At 33.8% G+C, this 20379-nt stretch overlaps 1 gene segment (V, D, J or C); it reads left to right on the top strand.

Annotated features, from left to right (window-relative positions):
- Nucleotides 1-17685, top strand: part of LOC109874561 (T-cell receptor alpha chain C region-like) — a 42650-nt gene extending 24965 nt beyond the window's left edge. Inside the window, 4 exon segments of the C gene segment in view lie at nt 16341-16523; nt 16677-16721; nt 16849-16956; nt 17164-17685. Coding sequence covers nt 16341-16523; nt 16677-16721; nt 16849-16955 — 335 coding nt within the window.
- The last annotated feature ends 2694 nt before the right edge of the window (nt 17686-20379 follow it).

Below are 20379 nucleotides of genomic sequence, written 5' to 3'. Positions count from 1 at the left end.
ATTGTGGGTGTAATGAAAGGCTTGTCCTAGCTCCAACAGTGACTTAATATCTAACAATACACTCACAAAAATTTAATAATGGAATTAATAAATATGTAAATAATGTGTCATCATTATGATAGAATGCTGTAGAATATGGTTTAATAGATATGTTACATCATTGCAAGTAGATTACAGATCTACAATTTAGATAAAGACAAAATAATCATGCATTGGACTATTTTCAAGGTATTACTTCAGTGACTCGTCCACTTATTAGAAGACATTCTAGGTTTATGCTATGTGGGTTCTTGATGTGTGACTCTTGGAGCCAACAAAATCATCTTTGGAACAGGCACAAAAGTAATAGTTAACTCAAGTAAGTTCATTTTCAATATTGTGTTAAAGATCGTTTGGACAAATTAAATCATTAGGTAATTAATTGAAATGCAAAAGGATTCAGATTTGAAAAGTGATCCAAAAGTGTAAAATTAGTCTTTAAAAATGGTACCAACATCAAACTTTCTGTTGAGTGTCCACATAGTTGTAACTGACTATATACAAGGTATTGTTTCAGCGAAGAAATCAATTCAATAGCAGATGAGGACATTATTTTGCTAAGAGGTTTATGTAATGTGGGTTCTTGTTGTGTGAATACGAATGGATTCAAAATCATCTTTGGGACAGGCACAAAATTAATAGTTAACTCAAGTAAGTTCATTTTCAATTCAAATCCATTTAGGAGGGTAGTCTGAACTGAGGTGAAGTACCCTAAAATAGCCTACTCTATGGTATCGCATCAACATAAACCTTCAATCAATAGGCTAACATGACTTAGATGAGATGACAGTTACTTGTAGTTCTAGCTTTATACTTAAAATTACATGTGGTTGAAGCTGACAGAAAAGATCTGTGTCAGAAAAGGTAGTTATTCATAGTTATTGTTCAAGGCGAAAAGGAGGCAACTAGGACAAATATGAGGCAATATGGATGAATATACAATTGATGTCAAATCCATATATTAAAGAGCCATTTAAAAGTGACCCAAATGTGTATACAATCATGTCAAACTGATCCACACAGTGTTACCATTTACAGTCTGTTTCGCAGTGATTCAACAAAATCCTTTTTGGAACAGGCACTAAATTTACCCCTGATTAGAGTAAGTTCATAAAAAATTTATCTAAACTGTCTAAAGAGTTTCAGTGTTTTTTTTCAGTGAAATGCTCTTAGCCTTAGAAGATGAACTAGTCTCTTGTTAAAGGTTTATGTAATGTGGGTTCATGTTGTGTGACAGCTGATGGATTCAACAAAATCATCTTTGGGACAGGCGCAAAATTAATAGTTTACTCAAGTAAGTTCATAAATTTAAAAAATAAATTATATATATATATATATATATTAAAGGTGGCCTGTTTACATAGTATTTACACAGGCAGACACCAATTACAGTGTAGTAACATGTTGTTGCATGATACTTCAGCTGTTACACCTGTTATTTGTTTGAGCCAATTGATACTGTGCTATCATCTGTTATTTAAACTATGAGTAGCCAGAATCAGATGTGGGGCCCATTTCATTTCGGGTTGAGGTACTAAAATAAAATTCCATATCAAGAGTTGAAAAATCGTAAATTGAAAACTAATGTCCCTTTTAAAAGATTGGATTGTAACTTACTTACATCTCCTGAATTGGTCAAATTGACTCTAACTTGTCAACATAGAGCCTGTACAGTTTATGTAATGTGAATTCATACTGTGTGACTACTGGAGGTGGTTACAAGATTGTCTTTGGGACAGGCACAAGATTAATAATTAAATCCAGTAAGTAAAAAAAAAAGTTATAAATATTGTACTAGATTCAACAGATCACAAGATGTTAAGTTAAGATAAATACATGGCTATTGAATGATCCAGGTAATGCAATTTTTGAATGAGTCCTATAGTGTTGTGCACTAACGTAAACCAAGTCAATGTATGCAATCTGATTTATTTATATAAGTAGTACTCTATGAGTAATTGCTAAAGGATCTAACACTGTGTGACAAGTGCGAACAAACTCATATTCGGTCAAGGAATAAAGCTGACTGTTGACACACGTAAGTGCAAATGCAATTTAAAAGATTAGATTAATCATGATTCTGCAACATAACATTATGAAAATGTATGAATATTGGAATGAACGGAGCAACAGTATATAAAACAAGATTAACTAGTCTTTTGTCACAAGGCTTATGTAATGTGGGTTCTAGTTGTGTGGCTACTGATGGCCTAAAAATCATCTTTGGATCAGGCACAAAATTAATTGTTGACTCAAGTTAGTTCAATTATTTCAATATTAATGTAGTGTTGGAGAAATGAAACAAACTTGACTGACGATTAACATACAAATGCACAGACTACACATTGTCACATATTTTAGCTGCCAATTTATAATATGTGCCAAAAACAGATAGTAATACTGTATCTCATATATCCATAACCCCACTAACTACTCATATGTAGCATCTGGTAATCTGCACTGTAAAAACTGCATTGCTTCAACGTAAAAACAGAAGTTACCTGGCTGTCTAAATGTTTAAGTTGTCAATTCGGGGAACCAAATTAAGTTGACAAAACTAGGTCATAAAATACTAGCGACATTATAATATACAAGTTCATCCAACTTAACATTAAGTCAAGTTCAACTAGCTAAAACATTTACAGTGATAGTTTTTGCTCAGCCTGTTTTTAGTGTGTGTATGTTGGAGTAGAAAAGATCATCTTTGGCAGTGGAACATCGCTGTTTGTAGAAAGAAGTAAGGAACCATGTTGAAATGCAATTTAGTTGATGTGGCTTTGATTTGAAAGACTTACCGTAGGATTGCGTAAGACAACTGAAGCATTAAATAGGCAATTACAAGTTGAGTGTCATTTGAAATATAGACTTAATTCTCACATCGTGACACTCCAAATTCCTAATCATGTATTTGCTTAGATAACAAACACTGTGTGACTGTTGGGGTCAGAGTTGTTTTTGGGCATGGAACAAAGTTGACGGTCAATCCAAGTAAGTGCATAAAAAAGATAGTGATGTGGATGATCATAAACGTATTGCATTTTATGAATGACTGTCAGTATTTGCACACAAAAAATAAGCTATCAATTATCGATAACTCCATTAAGAGTAGTCGCTCCATGGTCGCTCTGTGATTGTTTTTGTTGAACTATTTTTAGAGTGGGAATGTTGGAGTGGGAAAGCTCGTCTTTGGGAGTGGAACATGACTATTTGTAGAGACAAGTAAAGGCATCAAATCTAGGCTTAAGTATTAGGATTAATTGATTTACTAGCTTGATCGCATTGACCGTGGCGCAACTGTAGATAGTGGAGGTCAACATCCTGTTGACTGTCATAATGCATGTCTGGTGCCAACAATTGCTGAGACACCAAATGTACTTTAATCAAGAGTGAGCAAAGTCATCAAATTAGTTTGTTTTAAAAAATCCATAAAAAAATGACTGCATTATCTTACAATTAAAACATTGATGAGTGTACCAACCCCAAACATTGTGAAATGGTGTCTCTGTTATGCCATATGTTACTGTGTGAATGATGGAACTCGAGGATTGAACTTTGGAACTGGAACAACACTGTCAATACAATCTAGTAAGGAGACAAATGTCATATATTTCACATTTATGGAAACGTTCATTTAGAAGAAACACTGGCTCGAAGTCCATGTACATCTATATTTAGTGGAATTTGACATTTTCCTTGAAATAGGAATCTAATACAACCATGCTTCCCAAATCCATGTCCATCTCAAAAATGTTGATTCTGTGACAAGCCATGTGTTTTTAACTGATTACTAAATTGGGGAAGATGGTTATTGGTCAGGCTTGATGTATTGTGTGACTGCGTCTGGAACCCAGAAATTCCTATTTGGATCTGGAACTAAACTGATCATTGAGACAAGTGAGTGCTTCTAGCTGATTATACACATAATATATTTGATATGCTTTGTCTTGTCAAAAATATCACCAATTATAGTATCCCACTACGAACATGTATGTTTTACATGTTTAAAGTCTAGACACCCAAAGATGAATCAATGTACTCTTAATTGGACAATATTCCAAACAAACTACTATAATTAGTAAGTCACTAATCCTTTGTGATACAGTTTGTTTAAATGACATAATAACCAGTAATTGCTAAGAGATGCAACATTGTGACTTATGAAGCCAACTAATTTATATTTGGACTTGGCACAAAGATGACTGTTTATTTCAGTAAGTATTCCAAACAGAATCAACTGAACCTCAAAAATATATACAAAAATAGAATGTAAAAATGCACAAAGGTGATCAGTGTTTTTTTGATTGGCCATACTTACTGTGTGAATGATGGAACGTGGAAGCTGATCTTTGGAGGTGGAACACATCTAAATGTAGAATCTAGTAAGACTATCTTTCACCTCTTTCGCAAAGAGGCTGATGATTCTTAAAAGCCATGTTTGTTACGTAAACATTTAGGATAATAGTATTGCACATGGTTGACGTAAATGTCTTCATAGACACTCTAGAAAGCGTGCAATCTCAAAATCTTGTAAAGGAGATATATAAACAGGGAAAAGTAAGAATCAAAACAATCAACACTCAATTCGTTGCTCTCTAAAGCGATACAAAGAATGATATCTGTTAAGAAATACAACTTTTCATTAAATATGTTTTAAAAAATTGTCAAACAAAATAGAATAGTGATCTGAACTATCACACAATTATAACCTGGAATAGATTGTGGAGTAGGTTATTGTTGGGTACTAATACAATGTGTGAATGGTAACAACCGTAAAGTAATATTTGGAGCAGGAACAAAATTGATAATTGAAACAAGTGAGTATTTTTTCTAATAATATGAATTTGGCAGCAGCAACAAACCTTTTGTTGGTTCATTTGTTGTGATGCAGCTGGCATGTAGTAAACTTTCAAATTATGTGAACAATGGATGGAATAAAATCTACTTTGGTGCGGGCATAAAAGTTATTATTCAGCCAGGTTGTAACTGACAAACAAAATAGGATAGTGATCTGATATTTTTACCCACTGTCCAAGCAAATTTAGTATAATACTTTTAGTAGCCATTTATCTGGACATGATTCTATAGATGCATTTATTGATGTTCGATAAACTATCATACAATTATAACCTGGAGTAAACTGTGGAGTAAGTTATTGTTGAATACTAATTCAATGTGTGAATGTTAATAACTGGAAAGTAATATTTGGAGCAGGAACTAAACTGATAATTGAATCAAGTGAGTATTTTTCAAATAAGTATAATTTGACAGCAGCAACAAACAATTTGTTGGTTTATTTGTAATGATTCATTTAGTTTTCACATTTTCAAATTATGTGAATGATATATGGAACAAAGTCTACTTTGGGCTGGGAACTTGTTCAGCCAGGTTAAAATTGTATGACATTTATCAGAAATAAATGAAGCAGTGAGAGTATTGACAATCTTGATAAAATATATATGGAAAATAAATCTTACTGTATATGGAAAATAAATCTTACTGCCTATGATCAAATGGTTAGTCAAATCATGTCAACAGGTAAGGTTTTTGTCATGAGGCCATTGCCTGTGTGAATACTGGAAATAAGATCATATTTGGAGTCGGAACCCAACTAATTATACAAGCAAGTAAGTTGATGAAAAGTATGCAAAATTACTTGTTTCAAACATTTTATAAGGTTCAATAAATAGTGATTTAGGATTTTCACATGAACTGTTTCTCTTAATTAATGCATTAGGTTAAAGGGATAGGGAAAATAGAGATCTCCAAATCATAAGAAAAAAACATGTTAAAATGACAAAGTAAAACATATCATGGAATTAGCCTTTTTGTCTTTGAGTATGAACACAAATATTCAATACTACTTTTAAGTGTAAAACACAGCTTACTAAGTTAGTGAACCACCTCATACAGCATTTCTACATGTTTGAGAATGTGTTTTTATGGGAAACATTATCCCGTTGGTGTTGTTAAGGAAGGTTTATGCAATGGGGCAAAGTGTTGTGTGAATTCTGGATATGGCAAAATAACATTTGGGAGCGGCACAAAATTGATAATAGATTCAAGTAAGTTAATTGACTAGAAATACTATTATTTTATATTTCAAGATGCGATATTTCAATAAAGGCAGTTCCTTATTGTGGGATAACTGTGTTACTCTTACTATGCAATTATAAAGTAATCACTAAATTACTATTTAACAACATGTTCATGATATGATATGCTGTTACTAGTGCACTTACATTGTTACTACAGAAGTGTTACCAAATCCAGTTGAAAAAACTATTAGAAGATTAATCATAACTATTGATCGAATGAGGTTTCTTGTTCACATCTCTAAACTACTAGATCTTTAAATCATCAATTTTCAGTTTGGAATTTCCGTTAAACAGCTATCATTGTTGGGTTGTTTTTGCAACCAGAGATATCATTGTGTGAATAACAACTTAAACAAAATAACATTCGGATCTGGAACAAAAGTTGTCGTCTTGTCGAGTAAGTACAATATCAACATAGCAATAAGTAATACTAGCTACTGTATATTTGTACTGTCTAAACCCATTCATATTTAATATTATATCACTAGATATCAGTAGACTAAACACTGCACAGCATTGTAAGCAACAAATGTATATATCAATGAATAATTTAACTATTCATGTAGACCTCCAACCATTAACCAATACGCATCAGACCCAAATCAATATTATCATATTCCTGATAGTAATACCTTGAAGTCACAGAGAAAGTATACATGAAAAGTATACATGAAGTCTGAGTTATTTTGACAAATACTAATGCTAAATCTCTCTGAACTTTACAAATACTATAATACAATTATTATATGAATTGTGTAATTTGCAAATTTTCTTCTGTAGGGCATATCTTATAAGTAGATCTTTAAAATATTAAGTTGCAGTTAAGTATTTAAGTTTTTGCAAACTGACATATCATTGTGTGAATACCAACAATATCAAAATCATATTTGGATTTGGTACAAAACTTGTTGTGCTGTCAAGTAAGTGTATATTAAAATAAGTATAGCATTTTAAGCAATAAACCTTAATATGTTTAGTTTTATATGACATTTCATCAGACTACAGTGTCGTTGTCAATAGATTTAAACATTGAAATAAATATAGTCGTTTTGCAATCGCACCACTTCAAAATATGATACTTTTTTAGATACAAAACTATTTTTATATGTTAAATCTTTGAAAATCTCTTTATTACATTTTACTACAGTTTTCTTTGATGAAGCTAGACAAAGAAACGATTATTGCTCACAGTTAATGCACTGTGTGACTGGAACAGGAATCAATAAACATATTTTTGGAACTGGAGTAAAGATCCCTATTGAGGCCAGTACTACATTTCAAACATCCTATGTAAAACCTTACTCTTAGGTGATAATGTTGGGGAAATGGAACAAAGTTGAATGTCAACTCAAGTAAATGCACAAACTACACATGCACATACTTTAGGCAATTATTTTAGGATAGCTGCCAATGTATGTTATTTGCAAACATTGCTGCATCAAATAGCCATTACACCACAGACTATGTAGTATCTAATAATCTGCACCGTAAAAACTGAATTGGTTCAAAATAAAAATAGAAGTTATACAGAAGTTATATGTGTTTAAGTCATGGCAACTCAGAGAATAAAGTTGAGTTGGAAAAACTAGATAATTCATGTTTTTAAGTTGAAATATACATAAAAATAACAGTCATAGTTTTGCCCCACCTATTTGCTCAGCCTCCTCTGGGAGGAGGAAACTATTTGGCAGTGGAACATCTCTGTTTGTAGAAAGAAATAAGTAATCATGTTGAAATGTATTTAATTAGTTGATGTGGCTTTGGTTTGAAAGACCATACAGTAGGGTTGCAGAAGACAACTAAAGCAACATTGTATACCTGGCATAAAATAGGCAATTGCAAAGGGTGGATGTTAAAATTATATCTGAGAAACCAGTTGATACTAGTTTTTATATTCTGAGAAGTTTAGTGTCATTTAAAATATATACTGAATTCACCAATCCTGACAGTCTAAAATCCTAATCATGTATTTGCTTACATATCTAACACTGTGTGACTGTCGGAGTCAACAGAGTTGTGTTTGAGTTGTGTTGACGGTCAATTCAAGTAAGTGCATAAACAAGATAGTGGTGTAGATCATCATAAATGTATTGCATTTTAAGAATGGCTGTCAGTATCAATTACATCATTAAAAGTGATCACTCCATGGTAACTCTGGTCTCTCTGTGATCGTTTTTGCTGAGACAGTTTTTAGTGTGTGAATGTTGGAGTGGGAAAGCTCATCTTTGGGAGTGGAACATCACTATTTGTAGAGACAAGTAAGAAACATTGTGGGGTTCAGATTTGTTGATTTAATAGGTTGGTCTCAAGTTTTGAAAAATAATTATACTGCAGCTCAATCAATCAACAATATTTTAATTGTCAACCTTCGAAACAAATATTGGACGTAGACTGAAGTGATTCAATATCTAATTGGTTTAACCCAGAGACTTCATTTTTATATACCTAACTTTACTGAAACAATTGAAGCTTTATTACAGTATGCATGCTGCAAAAAAAATCATTTTTGGTTAAGGCCCAAGCAATGTGGGACTGACTCTGGACTGAGGAAGGTCATTTTTGGAAAAGGAATTCAATTGATCATTGAAACCAGTGAGTAATTCCTGACCTTTTGTTGATTCTGTTAATCACAGATGACATAATACTTCAGGGGGAGGATTTATGGCAATGTTAAGTGGACTCATTGTGTTGGAAGGGAAAATATCAATGATCCAAATTAGTTTGATTAAAAGCAGTATCCCACATGACAAACGTGTTTTAAAGTTAGACATTGATGAGTGGTCCCATCCCCTACATTGAATCAGTGTTTCTGTTATGTCATATGTTACTGTGTGAATGATGGGACACGAAGACTGATCTTTGGAAGGGGAACTACTCTGTCAGTACAATCTAGTAAGGAACGAAATTTCACTCACCATTTCACATTTCGGAAAATTGGAATCAAATACAACCGTTGTTTCCAAATCAATGTCCAAGTCAAAGATTTTGATTCTGTGGAAAGTCCTGCATTTGAAACTGATTACACTAAATTGGGGGAGATGGTTATATTTACCTTGTCTTGTCAAAAATAACATAAATTATTCTATCCCACTAGTATAACACATGTTGATAGCATTTGCCTCCACTCAAAAATGAATATAATATTTGAAAATAATCCAACCAAACTACTATTATTTTGTACTATAATTTGTAAATCACTAATGTGAACTCATTTGTAGTACATTTTGTTTAAATGAGAAAATACACTAACTTGCGGCAGTAATTGCTAAGAGATGCAACACAGTGTGACTTACGGAACCAACAAACTTATATTTGGACTTGGCACAAAGATGACAGTTTATTCCAGTAAGTATTCAAAATAAATTCCAAGTACATAAAAAAATGCATTCAAAATGTCTTGTTTGTTAGAAAAACATTCAACATGATTTAGATATGGTTACCGTAAATGTCCTCATAGACACTCTATAAAACAGGCCATCTTTAAAATCAAAACAATGGAAACTTCAATTATTGTTTTCTAATGTAATACGGTGGATGATGTCTGTTAAGAAATTATTTCTTGAATTAATATTTCTAAACAAATTGACAAACAAAATATGATAGTGATCAAATATATTTACTCTATTGTCCAAACACATTTAAAAAATACATTTAGTACCCATTTACATGGACATTATTCTGTAGATGCATTTATGGATGTTCTATAAGCTATCACACAATTTTAACCTGGAATAGGTTGTGGGGTACGTTATTGCTGAGTACTAATACAATGTGTGAATGCTAACAACCGGAAAGTCATATTTGGAGTAGGAACTAAATTGATAATTGAAATAAGTGAGTATTTTATATATATATATATATATTGATTTGACGGCAGCAACAAACCTTTATAAGGTTTACTTGTTAAGATGCATTGGGTCTTCACATTTTCAAATTATGGATGAATGATGGATGGAACAAAGTCTACTTTCGGCAGGACACACCATTTATTTTCCAGCCAGGTTAAAATGTAATTACCTTTATCAGAAATAAGTTAAGCAGTGAGAGTTTTGACAATCTTGCCAAACTTGATATGGAAAATAAATCTTATTGTAGGCCTATAATCAAATGGTCAGTCAAATCATGTTAACAGGTAGGGTTCTTGTAATGAGGCCATTGTCTGTGTGAATACTGGATATAAGATAACATTTGGAGTTGGAACCCAACTAATTATACAATCAAGTAAGTTGATTAAAAATTTAAAAAAAACAACAAACTTTGTTGAAACATTTTATTAGGTTCAATAGATTGTGGGTTAGGATTTTCACGTTAGCGGTTTGACTCTTAATTGATACATTAGGTTAAAATGATAGTGAATATAGAGATTTCCAAATTTTAATAAAATACATGTTGAAATTATGAAGTAAAACATATAATGGAATATTTTGACAAAATAACAACTGTTAGTTACACTTGACAGGTTTAAAACTTCAATTGTATGTTAGGACCACGCCTTTACTTATTTTAGTATTAACACAAATCTTCAATACTACTTCAAAGTGCTAAATATTGCTTAACAATTTTGAGAACTACCTCGTACAACTACCTCGTACATTTGTGAACTATATCGTACATTTTGAGAATGTGAGAACTCATGTTTTCATGGGGAAAGTTATCCCATTGGATATGGCATAATAACCTTTGTCAGTGTCACAAAATTGATAATAGAACAAAACTTGCTCTCTAGAACAAAACTGGTTGTCTTTTCGATTAAGCTCTATATCTACATAGTAGTAACTAATACTAGATACGTTTGTACTGTATTGTTTGACCAGATTCATATTTAATACTATATCACTAGATATCAGTATCACACATCATTGTTACCAACACATTTCTATAACTGAATCTATTGCCATTCAACTATTCATGTTGGCCACCTACCATTCACCAATACATATCTGACCCAAATCAATGTTATCATGTTGCTGATAATGAAATGTGAAATCTCTTTTAAAATTGCTAATTCTAATGTAATGATATATTAATATACTTTTAATTGTACTATGTTCTTCTCCAGAGCATATCTAATAAGTAGATCTTCAAAACATTCGATTTCTAATCAATTCCTTGCCGGGCTTTTTGGGGTCAGGTTTTTATAACCTGACCTATCATTGTGTGAATAACAACAACTTCAAAATCATATTTGGATCTGGAACAAAAGTTGTTGTCCTGTCACGTAAGTGTTTATTAAAATAAGAATGACATTTGAAATAATATAACTTTACATGTTTTGTTATGACAGTGTCATTGTCAAAAGATTTAAGCTTGCAAATAGATATTCTCGATCTCAATCGCACCAGTTAAAAATATATATTTCTTTTACAACTATTTTATATGTAAAATCTGTGAAAGTCTATATTCTATTTCTACTACAGTTTTCATTTGATGTAGTTAGCTAAAGAAATGGTTATTGCTCACAGTTAATGCACTGTGTTAGTGGAACAGGAATAAATCAACTTTATTTTTGGAGCAGGAATAAAGATCACTATTTTTTAAATATATTTTTATTTTATTTAACCTTTATTTAACCAGGTAGGCAAGTTGAGAACAAGTTTTCATTTACAATTGCGACCTGGCCAAGATAAAGCAAAGCAGTTCGACACATACAACGACACAGAGTTACACATGGAGTAAAACAAGCATACAGTCAATAAAACAGTAGAAAAACAAGTCTATATACAATGTGAGCAAGTGAGGTGAGATAAGGGAGGTAAAGGCAAAAAAAAAGGCCATGGTGGCGAAATAAATACAATATAGCAAGTTAAACACTGGAATGGTTGATTTGCAGTGGAAGAATGTGCAAATGAGAAAAATAAATAAATACATTAGGGAAAAAGGTAGTTGTTTGGGCTAAATTATAGATTGGCTATGTACAGGTGCAGTAATCTGTGAGCTGCTCTGACAGCTGATGCTTAAAGCTAGTGAGGGAGATGAGTGTTTCCAGTTTCAGAAATTATTGAAGTTCGTTCCAGTCATTGGCAGCAGAGAACTGGAAGGAGAGGCGCCAGTATGTACTATATTTGAAACATCCTATGTAAAGCCTTAATTTTAGGTGATTTTACTGGCCCAGTATTATTACAAATGGCAATCAAAGTACTCCTTGCATAGAATTCCAAAGTTTTGTATTTCCAATATCAGAGGAACAAGTTGTAGTTCACTGAAGGCCGAATTGTATAATGAGATCATGGTGAATTACTTGAATGTTCATTCAAATTTCCATTAAACCAATGCATGATTAACACAATATCCTATGTATGTGCTTGTATCTATAAGTTAATGATGCAGTCATATAGGAACAGATAGTGAATAGTAACACCTGCCAAAGAGGTCAGGTGTTAAAGCAATACACCTGACACTGACCTTGCTAATGATTTATGAGGTGTTTGTAAATTGTTGTTCGGGGTATATAATTTGCCAAAATATTTGGTTGTTTTTCGTGGGAAGGTCTATGTCTGTGTGACTAGTAGTATTACACTCTTTCTTCAAACAAACAAATCACAAAGAAACGTCATCATTATAGAGCACATTGGAATTGTCAAATGTGACAGCTAGCTTGATAACTGTCCCATTATGGAGTGGAACTACAGGTGGTTCAATTAAATGCATGTTCACAGCGTAAAGCTAAAATTGTTCTTCTAGCTATTTGTCTGGACCTACACATTCTTGCAAACTAGAAATGGTTTTTAGTTGTAGAGTAAGAACTTGGTTGACTAGCCAGCTACCACTATTTTGCCAATATCAGGCTGTCCATGTTGTATTTAAAAAAAAAGATTATATCAGTTAATGTTTGAAAGCGCTTATATATAGGTAAAGGCCCAGTGCAGTCAAAAACTCGATTTCCCTAGGTTTTATATATCTTTCCACACTATGAGGTTGGAATAATACTGTGAAATTGTGAAAATTATGATAATGCCCTTTTAGTGTAAGTGCAGTTTGAAAAGACCGCCTGAAATTCCAGCCTGTTTTGGTGGGATGTAGTTTTGGCCTGACTGGTGACATCACCAGGCGGTAAATTAGTTAAAAGACCAATAAGAAAGAGAGTTCCAAACCTCTCCACCAATAACAGACAGTTTTCAGTTTTCCCCTCCCGACTCAGAACACTCCCAGATAGTCCTAGCTAGATTCTTGCTTGAGAAACTGCACTTTGCTAAGAAACTATTTATGTTTCTTTTTGACCACTTTAACATTCTTGATTGTTACCCAGAAGTGATTTGATATCGAGATAAAAACGGCTGCATTGGACCTTTAATTGATGTAACATAATTCTTTATTTGAAATGCTCTGCATTTAATTGATTCTTTATAGGTTAAATGAATAGTAAGATAGAAAATAAGATAAAGATCAAAACTTGTTAAAATGACCAAATGAAACTAGTAGACTATAATGACATTATAAGAAGTTAAGAACTATTGCGTACAGTTCATGAGTTCAAAAATGTAGTTGTGGGTGAGAACAAAGCCATTAAGTCTTTGATTGTGAGCAGAAGTATTCAAACCATGAACGATTAATGAATCAAATAGTCAACAACTTCATTAGAAATTATGAGAATGGCAGAGCCCAGGAGTTATTTCATGGGAAAAGCTATTTAATTCACATGTTAGAGGGGGGTTTATGTAATGGGGAAAAGTGTTGTGTGAATTCTGGATATAAGAAAGTAACCTTTGGGAGCGGAACAAAATTAAGAATTGATTCAAGTAAGTTCATTTACTAGTAATACTTTATTATTATTTGGTATTTCAATATTTGGTATTTCAATATTCGGTATTTGAATATTTGGTATTTCAATAAAGGCAGTTCCTTGTTGTGGGGTAAAAAAAATATTGTTGGGTTGTTTCTGCAATCGGACATATCAGTGTGTGAATAACAACTTCAACAAAATAATTTTTGGTCGTGGAACAAAATGTGTTGTTCTGTCGAGTAAGTGCAGTACTATTTACATTTGTACTACGTTGTTTAAACAATTCATATTTGATAATTTAACGGAGACTATACACTATACAACATTGCAAGCAACACATTTCTATAACTCCATTAACAATTCAGCTATTCATGTAGGCCGCTTATCATTAACCAACATGCATCCGACTCAGATTAATTTTTATCATGTTATTTGATAGCCAATTAAGGATGTGTGAAACTATACATGAAGTCTGAGCAGATCTAAACTTATTTTGACCGATACTCAATCAGTAATGTGAGAACCTCGGTCTTGAAATGCTAAATCTCTGAACTTTGCAAATTCTAAGAGGAAACTGTACATACAATTTTAAGTAAAATCGAGTTGTTTGTTTTTGTAATGAGGCCAATGTCTGTGTGTCAAGTTGATTCAAAATATCATTTGGAAATGGCATCCAACTAATTTTGCATTCAAGTAAGTTTATAATGTGTCTACGATAGTAGTAGCAGCTGTAGCTGTAGTAGTAGCAGCAATAAATATTATAGAAAATATATCTTAAAAATGATGTATTGGTAACTTGGTAACATTTTACATTTAACTTGCTACTATATCTGTGAAGTAGGGCTGTAGTACCTATAATGATTATTGGTAGACATTTACACCTCATCGTTATTATAAGAATTACAAGACATATAATTACAAAACACACCATATTAACAAATTGGTTTCACCTTCCATTGTTATGTTTTTGTATGAGAATAAGTTATTGTGTGAATGAGTATCAGAAGATCACATTTGGTTCAGGAACCAAAATGTTAACTATGACAAGTATGTGTCAAAATGCCAGATCTTATCCAATTTGTAAGCTATTAGTTTTGGGTAAAAAGTATTTATAAGAAAATGAAAAAATCATCTGAAAATGGTGTAACAGTAGATCACAGTACAGTACTTTAGATAAACATTATAAACATATTGCTCACTAGCTAAAATGACAAATAAATATTGTCAATTGCAATCTTGCCACAAAAAATAGCCATTACTTGAAATACTAAACTACTTCGTATGTACATTCAGTGAATTGAACATATTTACATATAATTTAGAATTGATCAAAAATGGAATGTATATATTAATCTTTATTTAAATTACGCTACAGATTTAATTTGATGTAGCTAGGTAATGATAAATGGTATTGCTCACAGCTAATGCACTGTGAGTGACTGGAACAGGAATCAATAAACTTGTTTTTGGAACTGCGGTAAAGATCACTATTGAGGCCAGTAAGTACTACATTTGAAAGATCCTATGTAAAATCTTACTCTTACGTGATTTAAATGATTCAGTATTATTACAAACAAAGTATTTCTGCTTAGGTCACCAACGGTTTGTAATGTCTGTCTGAATCCTAATTTGAAATCATGGGGCATGACATGAATTTTCAGTAAGTTCTCCCATTAAATCAATGCACGATTAATTCAATATCCTAACTTTTGTGCGTTTATCTAACTCCTAACTTTTGTGCGTTTAAGTTAAGATGCAGCCCCTAGTGGTCATATAGGAACAGATAAAGTATAAAAACTGGAGATAGCTACCTTGAATGCCACTTCATAAAGAAACCTGACAACTAGGCCAGGAGTTAAAGACATAAATCTGACACTGACCTTGTTAAGGGTGTACAGTATATGTTTGATATAAATGATGTTCGGGGTATATAATTCGCCAACATGATTTGGTTATTTTCCCGTAAGAAATCTGTTACAGAATCGAAAACAGGTTTTTGTGGGTAGGTCCATGTCTGGGACAATCTTTGGGTAAGGGATTACACTTTTTCTTTAAAAAAACGAATGAAAAGGATAATGTAGTGTACATTAGAACAGCCAATGTGACAGCTAGCTTGATAACTGTCTCATTACGGAGTGGAACTACAGGTGGTTCAATTAAATGTGGAATCAGCATATTCACAGCATAAGGCTAAAGTAGTTATTCTAAACATTCTTGCAAATGAGAGATAATGGTTTTGAGTTGTATAATCGGAACTTGGTTGACTGGCCAACTACCACCATTTTGCCAATATCAGTGTCCATGTTGTATTTTTTGAAAAATTGTTAGATCAGTTCATTTTTTAAATGCTTAGACATAGTTAACCGATGTAACATCATTCTTTATTCGACATGCTTTGCATTGTCATGATGCCACTATTTTGAATCCAACCAAGGTATTAGAAATGGAGGCCCAAGATCTTAAATGTTTATTTTTATGTTTTACAGGAGAGAAACATGACCCATCTTACTACAGCTTGAAGTCAAGTAATACCACAGCTTGCCTGGCTACAGATTTCAGCACACACAATGCTACTACGCACTTGGAATTCTTCAACAAGACAGAGGCCACCAGAGTGAAGGGGGACAGCTACTACAGCCAGGTTGCCCTTGTAGAAAATTGCCCTGAAGGTACGTTTCAGATGATGCCAAATCACAGCATATTACCGTATGTATGTGCACTCATTGTGAACATCTCTTGTGTAGATTAATATGACAATTACAAATGTTGCCACTAACCATACTGTATGATATACTTAACGATTTATTTTCTCTATTTGCCAGGAGGTGGTTCAGAGAAATGTGAAGCAAACTGGTATTTTGACACAGGTACATATCAGAGCATTTACTCTCTTCATTTGTGATATGATCAAACGTCTCAAAAAAAATATCGCCCTATTTGGCACTTGTTACTTATAATATAAGATATTGATCACTATGGTATTTCCATTTCTAGATGCAAAGATCAACTTCCTATCCCTGACCATTCTGGGCCTGAGAATTCTGTTCCTGAAGACCATCGTTTTCAACGTGCTGATGACTCTTCGACTGTGGATGAGTTAGAGTGAGTTCATAGTTGCACAGTTTCTCTTTACAACTCAATCTGCAAGGCATAACATGGTTTTGTGATTTAATATTTTTATGGAAAGGTATATTGGGAACAAGACAATGCCTTGTTTTCCAAAACTGATATTTAGCATGACACTTAACTCTGACCATGTGTATGTGTATATCATGCACTCAGTTGTTTGTTTTATTTACATATTTTCAGAAGATGTCCATCAGTCCCTCAAAGACAACACAAGAAATCCTTCCCAGAAGAACTATTGAATTGAATTGTAATTACATTCTCATTGTAGGAAGTAGATTGCACTCATTGGAATCTCTTGATTGTCTGGAATGTCAAATACATCACTATCCTCCCAGACAGACATTGGTTCAAATTAAGAATCCAGCATTGATTTGCAGAAATTATGTCTGTTGAAGGATTTGTAAACATGTTCTTCAAGTCATAAATATGATGTATTATAATTTGCTTATCTGTATATATATATTTCTCTCCAACTGTTGTGACTTGTGATAGTACATCAAAATGTTTTTGATTCTGCTCTCTCTTTGCTTGAAATGTCATGAACCTCAATTTGTATTATTCTTTAGAGTAAAAATATATACCTAAATGTAACGGAAATATATAAGAAACTGTTCCTTTTTGTATATTGATTTATTAAAAAACAGTATTTGTAAAGTGTTTTGTTTTGATGAAAATATTAATTAAATAAATACATTATATGGAGTTATTTGTTTTGCCTAAAGTTTGTAATGTATATTCAAAGTTGATTACATTTATATTAGTTGATTACATTTATATTACATTTATAACATACTATATTAGTTATATTATTACTATATTAGTATTCACAAAATTTCTCCAAGTCATTTCCTTCATTCCTTCATGATGAGTATACCTCCTAATTCCTATTAATCAGGCAACACATGTCTGAATGTGTTAGAGACCCACCTAATGTTCATTGATAAGCTATTATAAATTCTTTATAAATAAGCTTTTATTGCTTTCAACATGTTACTCTAGTCTAGATGTTTATAAATGCAAGAATACCCATTTATTAACAGCACATACACTACGTATTTATATTGACAAATGTGTATATAATAAACAAGTTATTTTGCAATTATAGGATTATAATAACATTTAGATACTTTTATGAATCAAATGGTTTTATTGTTGAATTTGTAGACTAAGAACTAAACCCCATGTTGATTTGATCATTATACAGTATGTGTCAGGTTTTCCAGGGTATACCAACAAAGGCGGTATGAATGGAAAGTTAAACACATTGCTGGCAGCTTCCTCTGCTAAGCCTGTAAGCTTAATAAATATATCCACAACCCAAATCCCCACCACCTGTTTTCCATAAAAAAAAACACCCACATTCCCTTTGTTTTGTTTTACATTGTCAAATCACATTTAATTTTATTAGTCACATGCGCTGAATGCAACAGGTGTAGACCTTACAGTGAAATGCTTACTTACTAGCCCCTAACTAACAATGCAGTTTAAAAAAAACGGTTAAGAATAAGAATTAAAAGTAACAAGTAATTAAAGTTCAGCAGTAAAATAACAACAGCAAGACTATATACAGGGGGGTACCGGTACAGAGTCAATGTGCTGGGGCACCGGTTAGTTGAGGTAATATGTACATGTAGGTAGGGTTATTAAAGTGACTATGCATAGATGATAACAACAGAGAGTAGCAGTGGTGTAAAAGAGGGGGGGCGGGGGGTCAATGCAAAAAGTCTGGGTAGCCATTTGATTAGATGTTCAGGAGTCTTATGGTTTGGGGGTAGAAGCTGTTCAGGAGCCTCTTGGACCTAGACTTGGTGCTCCAGTACCGCTTGCTGTGCGGTAGCAGAGAGAACAGTCTATGACTAGGCTGGTTGGAGTCTTTGACCATTTTTAGAGCCTTCCTCTGACACCGCCTGGTATAGAGGTCCTGGATGGCAGGAAGCTTGGCCCCAGTGATGTACTGGGCCATTCGCACTACCCTTTGTAGTGCCAAACTGTGCCAAAATGTTCTCGTGCCAAAGTGCCAAAATGTTCTCGATAGTACAGCTGTAGAACCTTTTGAGGATATGAGGACCCATGCCAAATCTTTTCAGTCTCCTGAGGGGGAATAGGTTTTGTCGTGCCCTCTTCACGACTGTCTTGGTGTGCTTGGACCATGTTGGTGATGTGGACAGCTTGAAGCTCTCAACCTGCTTCACTGCAGCCCCGTCGATGAGAATGGGGGCGTGCTCGGTTCTCTTTTTCATGTAGTCCACAATCATCTCACGTTGAGGGAGAGGTGGTTGTCCTGGCACCACATGGCCAGGTCTCTGACCTCCTCTATATAGGCTGTCTAGTAGTTGTCGGTGATCAGGCCTAAAACTGTTGTGTCAACGGCAAACTTAATGATCGTGTTGTAGTCGTGCCTGGCCATGCAGTCATGAGTGAACAGGGAGTACAGGAGGGGACTGAGCACACACCCCTGAGGGGCCCCTGTATTGAGGATCAGCGTGGTGGATGTGTTGTTACCTACCCTTACCACCTGGGGGTGGCCCGTCAAGGATCCAGTTGCAGAGGGAGGTGTTTAGTCCCAGGGTCCTTAGCTTATTGATGAGCCTTGAGGGCACTATGGTGTTGAACGCTGAGCTGTAGTCAATGAACAGCATTCTCACATACAGTTGAAGTCGGAAGTTTACATACAGCTTAGCCAAATACATTTAAACTCAGTTTTCACAATTCCTGACACTTAATCCTAGTAAAAATTCCCCGTCTTAGGTCAGTTAGGATCACTACTTTATTTTAAGAATGTGAAATGTCAGATTAATAGTAGAGAGAATTATTTATTTCAGCTTTAATTTCTTTCATCACATTCCCAGTGGGTCAGAAGTTTACATACACTCAAGGTTTGTAGGCCTCCTTGCTCGCACATGCTTTTTCAGTTCTGCCCACAGATTTTCTATAGGATTGAGGTCAGGACTTTGTGATGGCCACTCCAATACCTTGACTTTGTTGTCCTTAAGCCATTTTGCCACAACTTTGGAAGTATGCTTGTGGTCATTGTCCATTTGGAAGACCCATTTGTGACCAATCTTTAACTTCCTGACTGATGTCTTGAGATGTTGCTGTAATATATCCACATAATTTTCCTCTCTCATGTAGCCATCTATTTTATGAAGTGCACCAGTCCATCCTGCAGCAAAGCACCCATACAACATGATGCTGCCACCCCCGTGCTTCACGGTTGGGATTTTGTACCTGTTTCCTCCAGCATCTTCACAAGGTCCTTTGCTGCTGTTCTGAGATTGATTTGCACTTTTCACACCAAAGTACGTTCATCTCTAGAAGACAGAATGCGTCTCCTTCCTGAGTGGTATGACGACTGCGTGGTCCCATGGTGTTTATACTTGCGTACTATTGTTTGTA

This window comes from Oncorhynchus kisutch, linkage group LG30, assembly GCF_002021735.2.
Source record: "Oncorhynchus kisutch isolate 150728-3 linkage group LG30, Okis_V2, whole genome shotgun sequence".
Classification (NCBI taxonomy): Eukaryota; Metazoa; Chordata; class Actinopteri; order Salmoniformes; family Salmonidae; genus Oncorhynchus; species Oncorhynchus kisutch.
Note: the sequence above shows the minus strand (reverse complement) of the source record. Positions and strands in the feature narration are given on the sequence as shown.